General features: G+C 45.9%; 1 protein-coding gene across 1 annotated transcript; it reads right to left on the bottom strand.

Annotated features, from left to right (window-relative positions):
- Positions 1-1642: 1642 nt before the first annotated feature.
- Positions 1643-15907, bottom strand: LOC141063352 (uncharacterized). The gene is made up of 5 exons (XM_073557395.1): positions 15686-15907; positions 15479-15602; positions 15298-15395; positions 15009-15099; positions 1643-2720 (listed from the first exon to the last, which is right to left on the bottom strand). The coding sequence occupies exons 1-5, from the start codon at positions 15905-15907 to the stop codon at positions 2602-2604; spliced, it is 654 nt and encodes a 217-aa protein (XP_073413496.1). The 3' UTR covers positions 1643-2601.
- Positions 15908-20545: the final 4638 nt, after the last annotated feature.

Here is a 20545-nt window from a genome sequence, read left to right as displayed (position 1 = left end):
TACTATGAGGTCCTGGAGCGGAAGAATGAGGGTCCTGTCCCTGATGATGTTGGCAGCTTTACTGCAAGAAGGACAAATGGACGAGACACTTCAGAATAGCACATCAGTAACCTTGTGGTTTGACACCAAGGCAGCAACAGCTACATTTAGGGTGGACTTGTGTCAGATAGTGAAGTGTCAATGGAATCTTAAATTTGGGAAGAAGAGTAGCAACCCCAATTATAAATATCTAACAGGAATTGAAGGGGCGGTGGTATATATCTGTGTAACTAGACCTGGAAATGAGAACTGTAATTCTTGGTCAGATGCAGCTTGGAACACGGGAACTTCATGGGGGTATAAGCCAGAGGAAGCCATGACTCGTGTTAGTTCATCAGGAAAGCCTCTCCTCAAGAGGATGAATATTGCTGTACCCATTCCAAAATGGGGTTGTGATCCAGAGGTTTTGGACTGGAGATTCTCTTGCAATCCTCTCCTTATAACACTGGATGAACCCTCTCTTGGAGATGAAGGTCTCTATGTATTGGGACTGTATACCCCAGGTAGACAGGTTCAGCAGGGAACATTTTGGTTAAAAGCTGTTCCTGCACAGGACAAGGAGCAAGAGGAGGACAAACCCCAAAGGTCAGGAGAAATGTTGGATGTTGATGGAATTAGGGAATTAGGCTATGAGGAGAAGTTAGCCGTAGAAACAGGCTATACAGAGAGGAATGAATGGTTGCTATGGATGAAGTATACTACAGAGCAAAATAACAAAACTGATTGTATTGCATGTGCAACCGCTAGGCCCCATTTAGGGACTATTCCCCTCAGATATTCAGAACAGGATCAAGTAGACTTACAGTGTATTCTAGCTTTGTATAATGCCACATATGACCCTAGTGATAATGTTTTATGTCAATCTCTATCAGTCCGGTATCCAATAGCAAAAATTGATCAGGTACCACCTAGAGTTTATGCATATCCAGGTGACTACACTTGCTTCCTGAGAACAGGACCAGGAAGATGGGTAGGAAATCTAACTTCAGAGTTTTGTCACATCACCATCCCAATAAATACAGATACAGGAGGCTTTAAAGCCAGTTGGTTTCAAAACCAAACTATAGCAAGGAGTGACATATGGTGGTTATGTGGAGATATGAAATTAAGGCCTAGGTTGCCACCAAGTTGGGTTGGCAGCTGTGCTCTAGTTCAAGTGCTCGTGCCATTTAAAATAATTTCATCAGAAGAGATTAAAGGAGGTGGAATGAATGTTGAAACCCTGCACAGAAATAGAAGATCAGTACCTGCTGGGTCCTTTGATCCTAGAGTTTATATAGACAATATAGGGGTACCCAGAGGGGTACCGGATGAGTACAAGGCCAGGAACCAGATAGCAGCATGTTTTGAATCAATTTTCTTTTGGTGGGTGACAATTAATAAAAATGTGGATTGGATAAATTATATTTATTATAATCAGCAAAGGTTTATAAATTACACAAGGGATGCAGTAAAAGGGATAGCTGAACAATTAGGCCCAACTTCGGATGGGAGTATCACCAAGGCGTTGGAGGGTCTTACATCCCTGTCCGAAGAATTGGCAGAAAATTCGGGTATCAACAATCCCTTCATGGACTGGTTGGAATCCTGGTTCGGTAGATGGAGTCATCTTGTGTCCAGCCTCCTCATCTCTCTGGCAGTAGTAGCAGCAGTACTTGTGACCTGTGGATGCTGCTGCATACCATGTATCAGAGGACTACTTCAAAGATTGATTGATGCGTCTATTACTAAAACTATGTACATTACATTGAAACCTTATAATGATGATTATGAGCAAATGGTTTGAGGTTGAGAATTAGATATGATCTCCCTTTCCCTATGGGGAATTCGGCAGAAGAAGGGATAGGAAGTCCGACACTGGCATTAGGCCTTTGAATGTACCTATATGTGAATGGTAGAGTCATATCTGTTCTCAAAAGGGGGGACTGACAGGGAATTCTATATGTCCTTTTAGTATCAATGTATTTCTGGGGTCTTACATGCATACTCTGTATATGAAAATGCTGTCTCACAATGATGATTACCTATAACCTTATTCTTCATAAGAAATTGTACATGATGGATAAACTGCTTACTGCACCCAGTTGGACATTGAAACTACACGTCCACATGTTAGGTAGATACTGGGGCCATGAATACTTAGTAAGGCAGGTTAATGAGGCTAATGGAGCTATAACTGTCATGAGGATAGATTAATGAGAATGATATTGGGGTCTTGTGTAATTTACACAAGACCTATTAAAGCTTTCAGCACGTCTGCACAAATACTAATAATTAACAGCCGAGTACAATCTGATTGGTTAACGAATATGAATATGATTGGTTGAAACCATTTATGCTTACTGTTGAATGATCAATTGTCCAATGAAATGTGATGATGTAATGTTACCGCCTACTCGAATGAGCATATAAGCTACCTAATTAAATCAGGAAATGGGGAACATCCTGCAGATACATACCCTGTCTCTGTGTGTGTTTGTTCTCCGCTACTCGAGTAGGCCTCAGACCAAAATCTGGCAACCTTCCAGCATATCGATCTCCCATTGAGAGATAAACATCAAATCATAAACCCATCAGAAACCACAAAGGTTCTTTCATTACAAGAGAAAATGGAATTAGACTTACCGGTAATTCGGTTTCTAGAAACCTTCCACGACAGCATAGGAGGATGTCTCCACGCCCTAATGGGGGACAGGAAGCGCGAGAGGTTAAAAGGTCCCACCCACCTCCCTCTCAACAGTGACTTATAACTGATTACCATAGCACCGGTTGCCTTAAGATTCTCAGAATTTGTCCAAGAATGCAGGGAGGGAAATAGTGGTGTCGTGGAAGGTTTCTAGAAACCAAAATTACCGGTAAGTCTAATTCCATTTTCACTAGCAACCTTCCACGACAGCATAGGAGGCATAACAACCTATACTGCACTGGGGGGGGGGGGGACAACGGCCTGAAGAACTTTTCGGCCAAAGACTAGATCCCTGTTGGACACAAGGTCCAACCTGTAGTGTTTAGTGAAAGTATGTAAGGAGGACCAGGTTGCTGCCTTACAAATCTGCTCTGAAGATGCACCTGCCCTCTCAGCCCATGAAGTAGAGGTAGATCGTGTTGAATGCGCTTTGATCCCTGCAGAGGGAGTGATGTTTTGCGCCAGGTATGCTTCAGAGATAGCCTTTTTAATCCAATTGGCAATGGTGTTCTTTGCCACCTTCTTTCCTCTGTTTGGACCAGAGGTATGGATAAATAGGTTGTGGTCGATTCTATATGGTTTGGTGTACTCCAAGTAGTGGAGAATTATACGTCTTACATCCAGTGTGTGAAACATCTCCTCTTTGGGGTTTGCTGGGTTTTGGCAGAATGAAGGTAGAATTATATTCTGAGACATATGAAAGTCAGACACAACCTTTGGTAGAAAAGATGGATCAAGAGAGAGAACTATGGAATCGTCTCTAACTGTTAGGTAGGGTTCCTTGACAGAGAGCTTGAAGCTCTCCTACTCGCCTTGCTGAGGTTATTGCTATAAGGAAGGCTACTTTATAGGTGAGGAGCTGAGAAGTACAGGATGACAGAGGCTCAAAGGGTGATTGAGTGAGTCCCATAAGCACCACATTCAAGTCCCATGGCGGAACAGAAACTAGTTATTTTGGATGTAGCCTAGCGGCAGATGTCATGAATCTTCTTATCCACCTGTGGTTAGCCAAGTCACAGTCAAACATAGAGCTTAATGCTGATACCTATACTTTCAGTGTGCTAGGTTTTAGACCTAGTTCCAGCCCCCTCTGTAAGAAATCCAGGATACGGGAAATGTTAGGGTTCTCTGGGTCGGGAAGGTCTGGCAGACACCATGAGGAGAATATTTTCCATATTTTATTATATATGGCAATGGTGACCGGCTTCCGAGATTTCTGGAGGGTTTTAATTACCGCCTCTGATAGCCCCTTGGCCCTCAAGATCTGGGCCTCAGAAACCAGGCCGCTAACCTCATTCCCCGGAGGTTTGGGTGATATAGAGGACCCTGCAAGAGAAGGTCTTCTTCTATGGGTAGGATAAATGGCCCGTCTACCTGTAGTTCTGTGATTAGCCAATACCAGCTCTTTGGCCATAGCGGAGTTACTAGAATGGTTGGGGTCTGATCCTCCCTGATTTTCCTCAGGGTTGCAGCAAGGATCGGAACTGGCAGGAAGGCATATGCCAGATGGAACCTCCACCTGTGGGCGAAGGCGTCCACTCCCGGGGATCTGTCCCTGGGGTTCAGGGAGAAGTAGTCCCTCACTTGAGCATTCTCTCCTGAGGCTAGTAGGTCCACCTCCAGGAGGCCCCACCTGCTGACTAGTGTTTGAAAGATTCTTCCATTCAGGGTCCACTTGCCGGGCTGGATGCGTTTTCTGCTCAGGAACTCTACCTGAAGATTGGCCGTACCCTTCAGGTGGACCGCTGTCAGTGAATGGAGGTGTCTTTCGGCCCAGCAAAATATTCGGCCTGAGAGGCCCTCCAGGTCGCTGGATCTTGTGCCGCCCTGGTGCTTGAGATGTGCCACTGTTGTTATGTTGTCCGAGTAGACTCTGATATGTTGGTCTTGGACCAGGTGTCTTGCTGCCAGGAGAGCTTCCTCCACTGCCTTCAGCTCCCTGAAGTTTGAGGATCTTGCACTCATTTTCTGCCTCCATAACCCTTAGAATGGCTGTCGAGACACTACGGCTCCCCAGACTTATTTTCTGGTGTCTGTCGTTAATGTAACCAAGGGGATCTGGGACCAGTTAATTCCCCTGCACAGGTTTTTGCGGTCCATCCACCATGCTAGCGAAGCCCTCACTATTCCTGGGGTCTGGACTCTTTTGTTCAGGCAGGTATGATCCCTGTTCCAGTTTCTTAAGATATGGGACTGGAGTGTTCTGGAGTGGGCCTGCGCCCAGGGCACCTACTGGATGCAGGAGGTCATTAACTCTAGTATGGACATGGCTGACCTGAGGGTCGGGGACCTCTGACCCCTGAAATCTGAGACTCTTGACATTACTGATCTCTGATGTTCCTCCGGTAGGAAGGACATTTGATTCTTTGAATCTAGTAGGATTCCCAAGAATTGTACCTCCTGAGAGGGTTGAATTTGTGATTTCTTTATATTTGGGATCCACCCCAATGATTGGAGAATGTCCAGAGTCTGGGCTACCTGGTCTTCCAGGGTCTGGTAGGAGAACCCTATTATCAGTAGGTCATCCAGGTAAGGTACAATAGATATACCCCGGCTTCTGATGTAGGACACAGCTTCTGTCATAATTTTGGAAAACACTCGAGGGGCAGAGGATATTCCGAAGGGAAGCATATTGTATTGAAAGTGCTTGACTTCCGGACCCTGACGAATCGCAAACCTCAGATACTTCCTGTGGGAAGGATGTATGGGGATGTGGAAATAAGCATCCTTCAGATCTATGGTTGCCATGAAGTACGACGGCCCTATCAGTGGAATGGCGGTCTTTACTGACTCCATCTTGAATTTGAGGTATGCAATGTGTCGGTTGAGGCCTTTCAGATTTACTATTCTTGCCTCCCCTGTGGGCTTTTTTACTAGGAACAATCTGGAATAATGCCCCCTTCCTTGTTCCTCCACAGGGACCCGAGAGATGGCATTTGAGTGTAGAAGCCGAATGTCGGATTTTAGTGCTGGGGTCTCCCGAGGTGGTAGGGAGGTAACTCTTATAACCCGCGGGGGGGGGGATTCGAGCTCTAGCAGTAGACCCTCTCTGATCACACTGAGGACCCAGGGGCTGTTGGAAATCAACTGCCAAGCAGGAAAAAACCTTGAAAGCCTTCCCCGACCGGGGTCGAGTCATTGTTTTTCTTGTGATTGCTGCTGCTGCTGGGGGACCAGGATGTTCCTGCCTCTCCCTTTAGCGTAGCTCCATCTTCCAGTCTTTCCCTTTCCTCGCGGTTGGGATGACTGACTCTGGGGGGCTCGAAAAAGACGCTTTCTTGTGGTCCTCTGCTCTGGAAGCACATTCTTTTTATCTGTGGCCTTTTCTAGAATTTCATCTAAGGCCGGGCCGAAGACATGTTCACCTTTGAAGGGTAAAGAGCAGAGTTTAACCTTGGATGTAACGTCCCCGCTCCATGTTTTAAGCCAGAGGGCCTGCCTGGCGGAATTTGACTGGACCATAGCCCTGGCAGAGGCACGGATCATCTCCATTGATGCATCTGCCAGGAAACCCGTAGCTCTCTGCAAGATAGGGAGGGAGTTAAGGAGGTCACTCCTTGAGGTACCACGAGAAATATGGCTCTCTAGCTCCTCAATCCATTGGAAGGGGGACCTAGAGACACAAGTGGATACGATTCCTGATTTTAAAGTAAAGGCAGAGGTTTCCCAGGCTTTTCTTAGGAGGCTTTCTGCTTTACGGTCCATCGGGTCTCTAAGCTGGGATACATCATCAAACGGCAGAACCGTCTTTTTTACCACCCTTGCCACCTGGACATCAACTTTCGGGATGTCCCATTTAAATTCCTTTCCCTCCAGGGGAAATCTATGTCGGACTTCTGAAGGGGCCGAGTAGCGTTTTTCTGGATACTCCCATTCCTGGGAAATCATATTTGCTACGCTCCTGTGAACTGGAAAACATGTTCGTTTAGGCCCCTCATATCCGCCGAACATGCGATCCTGTGCTGTCTGCGTGACGGGTTCGTCCTCTAGGCCCATAGTTGCACGTACTGCACTGACCAGCTCTTCCACATATTCCGTGAAAAGGAGGCACTTCCTAGTGTCGGCTGACCTAGAGGTTACCGGTTGTTCCCAATTCTCGGATCCCGAATTGTATGATCTTTCTGATTCGGACCCGAATCGTCTATTTGAATTTTAGGTTTTTTTTGGGGGTGGTGAGCCCACAATCGGAGGGAGTGGAGGTGGTGGAGGGGGGGGGCAGGGCAGCTAAAGAGGTTTGAACCTGATGGGTAACCAAGCTGCGGATTTCGTCGATCAAAGACGGGTGCTCAGCCCTAACCACCTTATCCTTTGTCGATCAATGACAGATGCTCAGCCCTAACCACCTTATCCGTGCAAGCTTGACATAGCTTCTCCCAATTTGAGGGAAGTTTTGTGCTGCATATTGCACATTTGGCCGACTTACTGGATGTATTGGTGCTCTTATGGGCAGACTTTTTTCCCTATGGAACAAGGGGGAGAAGTATTTTGAGGACCTAAACCCTGGACTGCACCACTAGGAACCACACCAGGACACTTACTGTGGCAGCGCTGGGCTCTGCAGACGCAGGGCAGGAAGACCCGTCCATGCTAACAGGGGATTCTGCATCTTACCTGTCGGCGTCTTCCGGTGGGTTAATAACAGATTAACCCCGCCCTCAGCGCAGTCATTTGTTTCCCCCTCCTCCTCGACGGGTCCCGAAGCAGGCCCAGCAAGCGCTGGCGAGCTCCACGCGCCGGCAACAGGATAGGGGCCACCATGACAGCGCATCCTCCATATAACCCGGAAGTGACCCTGCACTGCACGCAGGGGGAGGAGGAGAGACCGGAGAGCTACAGGAGGCCTCTGGTCAGGGATCACTGGCCCGCTTTACTCCCCATAGGGGAGCGCGGGAGGGTCAGGAACGGTCCCCAGTTCAGGAGAAGACGGGAGCAGATCGGAGGAGGGAAGGCAGCGCCACCGACCACCACTGCCCGGCTTTTGGATCTTTCAGGTACGCTGCAGCAGCCGGCCACACAGCATACCGACCGCTCCATGCCCCATGGGGGACAGGAAAGTCACTGGTGAGAGGGAGGTGGGAGGGACCTTTTAACCTCTCGTGCTTCCTGTCTCCCATTAGGACGTGGAGAAATCCTCCTATGCTGTTGTGGAAGGTTGCTAGAGAAATAATAGGAAACATGGTGGCAAGAAATATAGGAATGAATATCTGACAAGAGTCTGACTCAAGTGCACAAGAAGAATCCCTCACTTCACCAGGCTATTCAGAAAGGACTTATGCTAATGCAGCAGATTCCGCTCCGGCGCCCCCTTTAGGCGGAGAACGCGCAGAGGGGAGAAGCGAGAGAAGGCGCAGGACGCCAGTGGAAAAGGAAACGTGTGTCATGGAGGCAGAAGCAGCAATAGACTCTTGTGATAACATGGTGAATTTAACTGATCATGCTCTGAATAGCTCACACGTGTCTGTTCTTTCAAAGGGATTGGGTTTTTGTGTTTCAGAAGCGTTTAACTTTGTGGACTTTAAAATAGATCTTTTCAGGGCTATGCGAAAAATTAATTTACACAAATCATTTGCTTCAGGTGTTTCAGAGGAAACAGTATTAGAAGGAGAGAGTCCGTGTCAGGTGGGCCCCATGGGGTTTCTTGCTGGCACCAATTCACTGGCCGATGTCAGGACGGATGCCCAGGTTTGGTGCGATCTGACTGCTCCAGAATTGGCTCATTCTGTAGTTTCAGACTCCTAAGAACTCTTTACAGGCGGTGTACCGTCCACTTTCATGCCCCAGGTGGCCCCTGGGAATGTTATCGATTTAGTTGAAACGCAGGTGTTGAAGAATGTTGAGTCCATTGTATATCTGACCGCCCCGCCCAATCTGTCGGCCTCTGAAAGACGTGCCCTCTTTGAGATTAGAGAGTGGTTGGATGTGGTCGTGAGGAACGCTGATAAGGGTGGCAATGTAGTCCTATTAAAAAACGAGCAGTACATGATGGAGGCTATGAGACAGTTATCTGACACATCTACTTATTTAAAATTGGCAAAAGATCCGACGATCAAGTATAAAAATGAATTGCCGAGCTTTTTATGGAAAAACGTGGAATTAGGTGTGTTATCTAAGAGAAAGGCTGAAAGGTTATTACCGGAGTTACCACGCCGCCCCCATTGGTATTATATTCCAAAGGTGCATAAATCCCTTATTGCTCCACCAGGACGCCACATTGTGTCAAGGATCGGATCCCTCACAGAACCATTGTCACAATACATGGATTGGCTGTTGCGCCCCGTATTGCATGATATCCCTTCCTACATCAAAGACACTGATGAATTTTTGGGGGCGCTTAGAGGCATTACATGGCAAACAGGCTTCTCTTTGGTGTCGATTGATGTAGAAAGCCTATACACGAGGATCCAGGTATTGTGGTTTTGAGGAGGATTTTGGGGTCTTTGAAGAGAAGTGACAGTTTTGTCAACATTGTATGCGAAGGGGTTGACTTTGTTTTAAAACATAATGCATTCAAGTTTGAAGACGCATGGTTTTTCCAATGCACTGGGACCGCGATGGGAAATCCGGTCGCTTGCACTTTCGTGAACCTTTTTCTAGCTGTGTTGGAGGAGGACTAGGTGTATAAAGTGGGGAATAATTTTCTGAGACATATCAGACTTTTTGTGAGCTATGTGGACGATATATTCATGATATGGGACGGACCCCGTGAATCATTTGATGAATTTGTCTAGTACCTCAGTAAGTCCAATGGCATGAATATGTCATTTACGTCGAGATATGGAGGTCTTAACCTCGATTTTTGGGATGTACAGATTAGTGTTGTAGATGGTGAGTTGCAGACCAAGGTATTTCATAAACCCTCCGCCACAAATACCGTTCTGCGGTTTGATAGCTTCCATCCAAATCATGTAAAACGGTCTCTCCCTTATAGCCAATTATTAGGATTGAAGAGGATTAATAATACCCAGGAAGGTTACAACCAGCAAGCAGAGGAATTATGTGATAGGTTCCCTTGTAGGGGCTATCCTAATGGTCTTCTCAATGAAGCTAAGGCTAGGGCTGATCAGGCAGGAGGTCGCAATCGTAGTCCTGCCTGTGGATCTGAAAAGAGATTTGTTTTTTGTTTCAAATTTGGCCCTATGGATGGGGTTATACGATCTGCCATTCGCAGGAATTGGCATATTTTGGAGCGTGATAAGGATATCAAGGATATCGTAGAGGTGGCAGCAAGGGGTCCCATTATTTCTAATAGACGGGGTACTACCTTGGGTGACATAGTAGTAAAAAAACGGATGGTGAAGCCACGAAATAATTGGTTAAGCAAGGGTGTTCCACATGGTAATTATAAGTGTGGCCATTGTCCTTTCTGTAATTACCATATTGTAGATAGAACACTGTGCATCGGGGGAGTGTCTCACGTTGTCAAGGATTTTATCACCTGCTCATGTGGTTTATGTTGTTTTATGTTGCCGTAAAGCTTTTTACATCGGTAAGACCATTCGCCCCCTATATGTGAGATTCAGGGAGCACTATAACTCGGTTGGAGCAGGTAAAGGTGTCCCACGCCTAATGAAGCATGTCAGGGAATCTCATGGAGGAAATCCAGAGGTACTTTCTTTTGCTGGCCTGGAAAGGGTGTCTCTTCCAGTACAAGGGGGAGATTTACATGAACTTCTATTGAAAAGAGAGGCCATATGGATCATGTGCACTCGGGCACAAGAATCTGCTGGTCTAAATGAGAGATTGGATATGGCTGTTTTCCTATAATAAGCTTTCATGATTGTATATGGGTTTTTTTATTTTTTTCTAAAATCTTTTAATTGTCATTGATAATTGCTGCATATGTGTTGAAGCAGTGGGGGTGAGGTTTGATTAAGAGGTGAGACTGGGCTCACTCCCCTCTGAGACCAGTAGAAGCGCCACTGCAGCACGAAACAGCTGTCGCCATCTCCACTCCCGCTCCCATCCTCCCTATGCCCATGTTTTAAAGAAACAGAATAAAGAAGATTTTGACCGGTGAGTGCCACCTGTATTTCTCTTTTCTTTTTTGGTGAAGTTGCTGTACTTACTACTTTGGAGTGGCACCCCGGTCCATGGAGAACTTCTTATACTGCACGCTTTTCTAGGCGGCAGTTCACACAGGCATGTGCACAATGAATGCAATTTCTTGCAGTGCGGATTGATTTCATGTTGGAGATATTATTTCAGGTGGTATGGATTTATCCATTTTTACAGTACATGATGTCACCTCCACTCAAACACTGGAGAAGGGGTCTGGGGTTCTTGGGAATAATACAGTGTTAGAATTTATAACCAATCCCTCAAAAAGCTCAATTACAACGGAAGGGACCCCATTCTCAGGGGATTTGATAGGCGAGAACAGTGGGGATCCAACAGGTGCATTGGAAGAACCCCATGGTCCTTCAAGGGATGGGGGTTCTAATAATCAGGTTGATCTATCTAATTTGACTATAAATAGCTCTTTATCGATTATGCCACTGGTAAGAGAGACCGCAAGGGTGAGCTCTTATGGGGTACATAATGTGGTGGATACCCCGATAGCATTAGAAGAGATTCTAAAGGATTCCAAAATCACCCAGCTTTTTTGGGTGGCTCCAGGCCGTCACCCCAAGAGAAAAAGGGGAGAAGAGGGTGTAGGAGGAGTGGATGTTCCAGAAAAGGGGGACACTCAAAATCAGGAGACCACACTGAAGCGATCAAAAGCAGCCAGCCCCAGAATGGATTAGATGTAGTAAAAGAGGGTTGTACTGAAAAGGAATTGGGGATTTATAATCTTTCCAAATACACTCTCCCACAGGAGGAGAAATCCCTATTGGGAAAGGGACTCTCTTTTTGCCCCACTGCGAATTTAGTTACTTTTTCATTATATTTGGATCTCAATGAATTTTTCCGGAAACTCACCATACAAAGGCATTTTATATTAGAAGAGAAAAACTAAAGTAGAACCAATATTCAGAAATTTCCCAGTGTCCAAGAAGAGTCAGAGTCCACTAAGAACATGCTACATGTTGATGTTAGGAATTCCAATGATAAATTCTATCCTCTTCGTCATAAGGGTCCCCATATTGAGACATTCCAGCAACTGGTTGTGAAAGAAGTTAGGGCAATTTCACAACCAAAAAGGAGGTGCAATCTAAGTAGGGCTGAGAGAGAAGCCATTACCTCCATTAGGGATAATGAATATATCGTCATACGCAGTGCGACAAGGGGGGGTAGTTATAATGGACAGGGCATGGTATATAGAGGAAGGGAGAAGGATTTTAGAAGAGGGTTTTTTATGAGAAATTAGATGATCCAAATATCAAAATGTTTTTGAATTATAATTCTTTGATTAAGGGAGCCTAGGAGAGGGAAATCATTAACAGAAAAGAACGCAAATTTCTTGATATTGCCCAATATAAAAGTACCATTTCTATATTTTCTACCCAAATTGCACAAGGACCCGAGTAACCCCCCAGGTAGGCCCATCATATCGGGCATCGGGTCCATAACATGTAAGTTATCTCACTACATATATTTATTCTTACAGAAATATGTAAAACAGTTAAAATCCTTCGTGTGGGACTCATCGCAACTTATCAGTGAGCTGAGGAATTTACCCCCAATGACGGGATGCATCCTGATAACACTGGATGTCACAGCCCTTTATAACAATATATCGCATGAACTGGGCCTTAAAGTGGTAATGAATGATACTACCATGCCAGCTGAACAAAGGGAACTCATACTGAAAGCCATCTTGTTCATCCTGAGTAACAATGTGTCCTCTTTTGAGGGGGAACTCTACCGCCAGGTGAAGGGCTGCGCAATGGGGACGAGATTCGCACCAAGCTATGCTAATTTATTCATGGGTGCGGTGGAGTCCGTCCTCATTGCGCAGCCCAGTCTTGAAAAAGAAGGGGTGGCCTTTTACCGAAGGTTCATTGATGATTTGTTTATCCTGTGGAGGGGGTCGGTTGAAGAGGCAGAAACATTTGCTAACAATCTCAATATGAATGATCGGGGACTAACCTTTACGGCTACCATTTCCACCGATTCCATCCAGTATTTGGACTTATGGGTGCGGCTTGACGACCTGGGGATGGTGTCCACTGCAACACACTTCAAACCGGTTGATGTCAACAGCTACCTTGGGTTTGACAGTGGGCACCTCCCCGGGTGGGTGAAGAATGTACCCTGTGGCCAATACTGGAGAATTAGGAAGAATTGCTCTTCTGACCAAGACATCCAAACTGAATCTAGAATACTCAGGATGAGGTTTGTGGAGAAAGGATACCCGAAAAATCTTTTAAAAGATGCTTATAAGAGGACATGCAATTTCACACAAGATTTGTCCATAAAAAAATGGAAGATAAAAATAGGACACCTGGGGTGAATTTGGAGAGGAATAAATGGAGTTTGATAACTCCCTTCTGTCATTCGAGATCAATTGTGCGTAAATTGCTGGAGAAACATTGCTTCATCCTACAAGGAGATCCTCTTTTGGCCCCAATGATTCCCAATAAACCAAATATTATTTATAGAAAAAATAGAAGTTTAAAGAACTTGGTAGCACCAAGCAACATAACGCGGAAATATAAAACGTCATATGGAAATGATAATAGCAGCTGGGGCTGTTTTGCATGTAAAGTACCCAAATGCTTGTGTTGTGGAGTGATTCAGGATAATGCGAGGGATTTTCATTCTAATACTACCAATGAGACATTCCAGATCAAGCACAAGGTTACTTGTCAGTCCACCAATATCATCTATCTATTGGAATGCCCTTGTGGGCTTCAATATGTGGGAAGGACCATCCAAACAGCACATGCAAGATGGAATAAGCACAGACAGGACATCCGCTCGGGTTACCAATTACACAGTGTATCCCGACACTTTGCAGGGAGTCACAATAAGGATCCAGGAAAGATAAGATTGACCATCATTGACCATATCAAGGAGCTTGGTGAAGAGAGGCTGAGTAACCTTATTAGAAGAGAAAGCTACTGGATGTTCAAGTTGGGTGCGTTATATCCGGAGGGACTGAATCTCACTATAGAGAAAGCTTCCAGGTAGGGTTAATAGATCAGTGAATATGATTGATTTCCTTTTTTATATGTGCAATTTGTATTTTTTTTTTTTTTTTTCATTTTCCTTTTTTTCTTTGGGGGGGGTTTATTACTTGGATAGGGTTTATCATCAGTTTTTTATGGAATATTGATGAGGTTGAATGTCATAACCTGCAAAATGTATAATGATTGTTTAACAAATGTTTTTTTTTAACAATGTTTTTATTGGGGATGTAAGGGTTAACGTGCAGCACCAGGGGGAGGTCGCATAGGATTCTGAGTTGTTCCAACTAGGGCTACCTACAAAGGCTGCAATAATTGATGCTTCCTTCATTCCACCTGAGGAAGACGGCTGTGACCGTAGAAACGCGTTGTGGGTATTGGAGGAAGGATAAAAGCTGAGATTTTATGCCCTTTTTGCTGGTTTCTGCCTCTCCTTTAGCGCTCCTATAGACCGCTTTTTTTGTTGCTTCACATTGAATTTTCCTCTCTGAGGATCAGCGGCAGGAGCAGCTTGGAGGACAGCTGTTTGTGGGAGAACCTGCGATTGCTGGGCGGTGCTGGGAAGCTCTGGGACCCTTGGTGTTCACTTACGGCTGGGATTGGTCTCAACATCACGTCCGGAAGCCTGTGAGAGATGGACTAACCAGGAGAGCGGAGATTGCTGACACCCACGTGCAGTGCCCTTCTGGGCTGCGAGGACACGCGCCCCAACTACCATTCACGTTCACACCGTGGTTGTGCAAGGGTGGCACCCTGCTGATTCAGTTAGGGAATTTTATTCTAACACAGGTACACTCATTGCGCCTCTCTTTGCATTTTATTTTTCTTGTAGGGACCATGAGACATTCAGCAGCACAGAAGGGAGAGAAGATTCATCCGATAAGATCTCAGGGATCTAGGAAGCCAGCAGCATCATTACCCTCCGCTTTCTCTTACAGGCCCAGCATAAGATTTTTCTTCAAGGGATTTTCTATCTTGTCAGCACATTCTACGTACGCTGTCATTTGGCTTTATAGTTACAGATCTGGGCAGGTAACGGTCAGCGTCTTCTAATACCAGGGGGTAGGTGGAGTTTTGTGTGGAGGAGAATGTTGTGGTCTAGAGGCAAAATGGTGATCATGGTAATACGGCCGGACTACACCACCGATAAAGCAGCCACAGCCGGTGACTGAGAGGAATCTGTGACTTCTCTGCATTCAGTGGTTACTACTCACCTGGGTAGTCATATGTGGGAATCTCCTCTTTACACCACTCTTCACCCCTCACATATGTCTCTGTAGTATTAATATGGGTCAGATCTTCACCCTGAAACAAATATTGTAAAAGTCACCGACAGATGGAGAAGTCCCATCTATGATCAGCTCTAATCCTGCCATCTGCACCGTTCTCATTACACAAGTATAAAACATATAATACTGGTGGATAAAACAAGACTGAGCACAAGACCTTCACAGCCGTCTACACATCATAGGGGAGATCTCCTGACACCTTCTCTCCATCTACCTGATGATCCTGAGGAGCACTGGGATCTTCTTGGTTACAGTCCTGTGGAAGAAGAGGACGGGGACATCTCTCTGGTGTTGTCGTCTTACTGGATAGATCTGGAGGAAACACATACAGGGACTGAATTCATTCTCTACATACAGATAATTATAGGCCGTGTGTATTTAGTCCTGTCTATTACCTGGTGATGTGAGGGGCTGGGGAACCTCCATTATGACGTTCTTGTACAGATCTTTGTGTCCTTCTAAATACTCCCACTCCTCCATGGAGAAATAGACAGCGACATCCTGACACCTTATAGGAACCTGACACATACAATGATACCGTCATCCCCCCGATCCCTTCATAGCGTTACTGTATAATGTTCCAGCATTCCCAGCAGTGTCACCTCTCCAGTCAGCAGCTCAATCATCTTGTAGATGAGTTCTAGGAACTTCTGGTCATTGATGTCCTCATGGATCAGGGGGTGAGGTGGAGGCCCCGTGATTGGGCTCAGGGGTCTTCCCCATCCCTCAGACACAGGGTCCTGACAGCGATCACTAGAGGTCTTCTTCACCACTGTGTAATCCTGGTAATGGAGAGACACATTAATAAATCTCACTACAGACATTTCCAGAGTCCTCACCTCTCCAGTTCTGTCCATCTGTTATTCCCATAGATAAGAATGATGTAATGTGACGTCATCAGAATCTCTCACCTCTCCAGTGAGATGGAAGAGGATCTCTAGGGTGAGGTGTAACATCCTCTCCGCCATCTTGTCTCTGTCCATATCCATCCTTGATGGGTAAATCAGGAAAATTCTCTTCTGTAGAAGATCTTCACTGAGAGGATCCGATATTGTAGAGACCTGAATGAGAAGATGATCCGATGTAACATCATAAGAATCCTGTGTAATAATACAATTACTGGAGATAATAAGGGAAACATAGGAGGAGATTTATTATCTTACAGGGTTTAGTTTTCTTCCCTGACATCTACTAATAAAACCTATATATTTAGGCCACAGACAACAAGCAGTTTCCTCCTCGGAGTCGGCAGCTGAACACGTTCCTCATAGACTCATCTTCCATAACGCTAATTCTCGTCTCATTACCGACACTGGAATCAGCATTAGCAATACAGTGAGGCCGTACTGGGGGGCCACAGGCCATAAAAGGGAGGACAGCATGACGGGGTTGAGAGGGACAATAGGGTAGGATATTTGTTAAGAGGGACAGGCTAGTAAGGGTTAAGGAATTTGAACGTGGATATCTGATAGGGCTGAGGGGTAGAAGGCGGGGTTAAGGTGTATACAATAAAAGGGGGTAGGCATTTTATAGGGCAACCATTTTAGGTTCCCGTATCACAGAGAACACAACCTCACACCCACCCGCCCTTGAAAATGGCATCGATATGCAGTTAATTCATAGTAATCTCATCTTTGTTACTACTAATGGTTATGTATAACTTGTCATAGCAGCGTGGCGTGGGGGAGGTGGTCCTCGAGGTTGATGGTGAAAGTAATTGGCGGCTTGGAAGGGGGGATCTCTAAGGTCCTGGACTCCCCCCTTGGTTGGTTTACGTGGAAATATTGGATCACTGGGAATTCATGACGGATATTGGCCGGGGGTGAGTCTCTTATTTTCTCTGAGCTGGTGCCTACTGGCTAGAGGCAGGACTCAACCTGGAGGCCAAGTTTATTATTATGGGACTGGAACCTGAGGCGATTATAATTTGGGGCCTCGAGGACCGCCCCCTTTTTCAATAACGTTTAAAGGAACTGTTATGTTAAATGTTTTAATAAATGGCTGCTGTGGCCAATTTATCCAAATATGGTGTTGAGTCATTTTTGTGGCGGGTCTATGGTATTCAGATGGGGGGAATTACGGGCTGAGGGTAGTTTTGGGAAATGGGGGTAAAACCCAACAGGGATCTCGAATACCCAACCGTCGTGCAGGAGATATTCATTACACGCGACATGAGAAATAACTCCTTCATGATGAGGACGACATCTTCATCTTCTACTACGGCTCTAGAGACAGATTTGGCCAGAGTCGGTCACTGACTCCATCCCCACCGGCCGTCTATATGAAGGTTTCCCGTCTTCCCCGCACTGGAATCTTCTCTCACTTTAGATCTCAGCTCTGAGTCACACACAGAAGTTTGAGGCTTTTAGAAAAGATTTTTTGTTTCGACAAACACAACGGACAGAAATGATCTGATCCCAAAGTCTCCATGTACAGTGATCTATGGGGTTTATTTCCGGCCTTAGGCTTTCCTAATTAGGAAATGATATAATTCCTTATGAAAACATCTACTATATAATCGTCTAATTCTGTCTGTCTCTCTGCTTGTAACGGAAATCCCGCGTCGCTGATTGGTCGCAGCCGGGCGCGACCAATCACTGACAGGCGCAGTCTGGACGCAAATTGGCGCAGAATTTGAACGACGCACGCCATCTCTACCGTCGGGAGATCAGCAGCGCTGTGGGTCATCTCCTACCGCACAGAGGTCAGCGGCGACGAAGCCGGGAGATAACCAGAGCTAGCCTGATTGGTCGCGGCCGGCAGGGCGCGACCAATCAGCGACAGGTGCAGTCCGCCCACGAATTGCCGCGGGATTTGAAACACGCTTTTCTGATTGGTCGCGCCTGGTGACCAATCAGCGAAATTGGCGCGAAATTTAACCCTCACTCACAGCGTGACATAGTTCACTCACTCTTTACTATATAGACACAGAAGATGTCCCCAGAAGTTCCATAGGATTCGGGAATGGTGGTGTAACTCACCCTTGTCACACTTGGCTCCTAATGCCATGGTCTCCTCCATCTCGGATACAATCCCTGATGTATATCCCTTCCAGAGTATGAAAGTGATGATATGTGTGGACTTGAGAATATGTGTCTATTATAACCTGACCTGGTACGAGCTCAAAACTCTGATAATGAACCTGTTGGTTAGGAGGAGCAATGCTTTATAGAGCACATTATGGTGAATGCTATGTCTCATTCGTTTTGTTAGTTTACTTTATTATTGAAAGTGTGATATTATATCTATGTCACTGTGGATGGTGATTATACGGATTACTTTGATCTTACACTGCATTGTCATGTTTGTCATCTTATTTTGTGGAATCTTTCAATAAAGAGTTTAAAAAAGAAATAATCCGTCACTATATGGAAAGCAGAGTCACTGCACAATGTTAGTGAAGTCTCGTCCTTAACAATTTTATTGTACCCTATTATCCTTGTGGTGTGACTGGTGGTCGCGTGGTTAATGGAAGGTATGTGTCACTGGGATGGCAGCTCCCTGTGATGTAGCCCGGAGTGTTTTCTTAAGTAGTTGTTCAAATTTGGGTCCGGGTTACGGGTAGCTTTGAGAGTTGGAAGGGTCGGGCTACCCATGTACCACACCCTGTGGTGAGGGGGCTCTCTGTACCCCGTTTTGGCTGAAAATATGTATATGGTTGTGAATCTGCAGGACCTGTGATGAGGTCATGAACATGTGACTAGCCATGTGATTGGTAACTGGGAGTGGTTACAGGCTAAGGCAGGTGTGCTGCACATGGGAGTGAGTGTGTTCGAGTCTGTCAGCCCAGGCAGAGCTCCCATGTTCCAGGCTCGGACGTCGCATAACCTAGGGAAGACATGCCGGCAACTCCGAGCCAAAAGGATCGGACGGTCTTGAAAACCGTGTGATACTGACCGGGGTCAGAGAGAAATGTGCACAGGATGCCTCTCCGCTAAGAGGGATTCGGGAACCTGCGTGGCCAACAGGTAACGGTTTGAAAACCGTGTGATACTGACCGGGGTCAGAAAGAGACTGGGTGTAAATGGACATTTATCAGATGCCTCTGAGGATAAGAGGAATCCGAGATCCTGTGTGGCGATCCAACAGGTAATGGTCTTGTCAACCGTGTGTTATACTGACCGGGGTCAGTGGAAGACTGCGTGAGAATTGGCTATGGGGTGCCTCTGTGGATAAGAGGTACCCGGGAACCTGTACAGCCGACACCAGCAGGTAATGGACAGGTGTCCGTGTTATACTGACCGGGGTCAGTGAGAAGTATTTTCAGTGAGAGACGGTATCTGTATTCATGTGCTACAGCTGAATGTTTAACAGACAGTGCAAATGACTGCTGGAACTGTCTTAGTAAAAAACCGAATGGCTTCAATTTAAACCCTGAGCGTGCCAGTGTTTACCTCAAAGACCTGCAAAGTGAGTAATCCCCGTCCACTCACATGGTGGAACGTTACATCCTATACACTGGTGTAGATAGAAATCATAGGTCTGACAGCAATAGCTGGAATTGGACCCCTCAACTTAAAGGGAAAAAATATACATATACACATACATACATACATATACACACATACACTGCTCAAATAAATAAAGGGAACACAACAGAATATAACTCCAAGTAGATCAAACCTCTGTGAAATCAAACTGTCCACTTAGGAAGCAACACTGATTGACAATCAATTTCACATGCTGTTGTGCAAACGGAAAAGACAACAGATGGAAATTATTACCAATTATCAAGACACCCTCAATAAAGGAGCGGTTCTGCAGGTGGGGACCACAGACCACGTCGCAGTATCAATGCTTTCTGGCTTATATTTTGGTCACTTTTGAATGTTGTTTGTGCTTTCACACTCGTGGTAACATGAGATGGACTCTACAACCCACACAAGTGGCTCAGGTAGTGCAGCTCATCCAGGATGGCACATCAATGCGAGCTGTGGCAAGAAGGTTTGCTGTGTCTGTCAGCGTAGTGTCCAGAGGCTGGAGGTGCTACCAGGAGACAGGCCAGTACACCAGGAGACATGGAGGGGCCGTAGGAGTGCAACAACCCAGCAGCAGGACTGATACCTCCGCCTCTGTTCAAGGAGGAACAGGAGGATCACTGCCAGAACCCTGTAAAATGACCTCCAGCAGGCCACATACGTGCATGTGACTGCACAAACGGTTAGAAACCGTCTCCATGAGGATGGTCTGAGTGCCCGACGTCCACAGATGGGGGTCCAGGATGCACATATATGGGTGACCAGGATGGATATATGGGGGAGCCAGGAAAAGGGACCAGGAAGGATATATGGTGATCCAGGAAAGATATATGGGGGCAGGATAAGACACATATGAGGGCCATTATGTATAGCTGGGGGTGCAGGATGGATATCTGGGGGTCAGGCTGGACAAGGGGCATAGGGGACCAGGCTGGGGCATATCATAAAATAAAGGAGGCCAGGCTGGAGCATATTATAAAATAA

The sequence above is a fragment of the Dendrobates tinctorius genome, unplaced genomic scaffold, assembly GCF_039654945.1.
Source record: "Dendrobates tinctorius isolate UK_male_01 unplaced genomic scaffold, ASM3965494v1 ptg000249l, whole genome shotgun sequence".
In the NCBI taxonomy this organism is placed as follows: domain Eukaryota; kingdom Metazoa; phylum Chordata; class Amphibia; order Anura; family Dendrobatidae; genus Dendrobates; species Dendrobates tinctorius.
This window is presented reverse-complemented; position numbering and strand designations above follow the sequence as displayed.

Excerpts from the sequence above, each read along its gene's own strand:
- LOC141063352 (XM_073557395.1), bottom strand. The coding sequence starts at position 15,907 with ATGTCTGTAGTGAGATTTATTAATGTGTCTCTCCATTACCAGGATTAC. Across the intron at positions 15,603-15,685 it reads TTGAGCTGCTGACTGGAGAG|GTTCCTATAAGGTGTCAGGA; the intron begins GTGACACTGCTG and ends TGTATGTGTCAG. Across the intron at positions 2,721-15,008 it reads TCCCACATATGACTACCCAG|GGCGTGGAGACATCCTCCTA; the intron begins GTGAGTAGTAAC and ends GTCCCCCATTAG.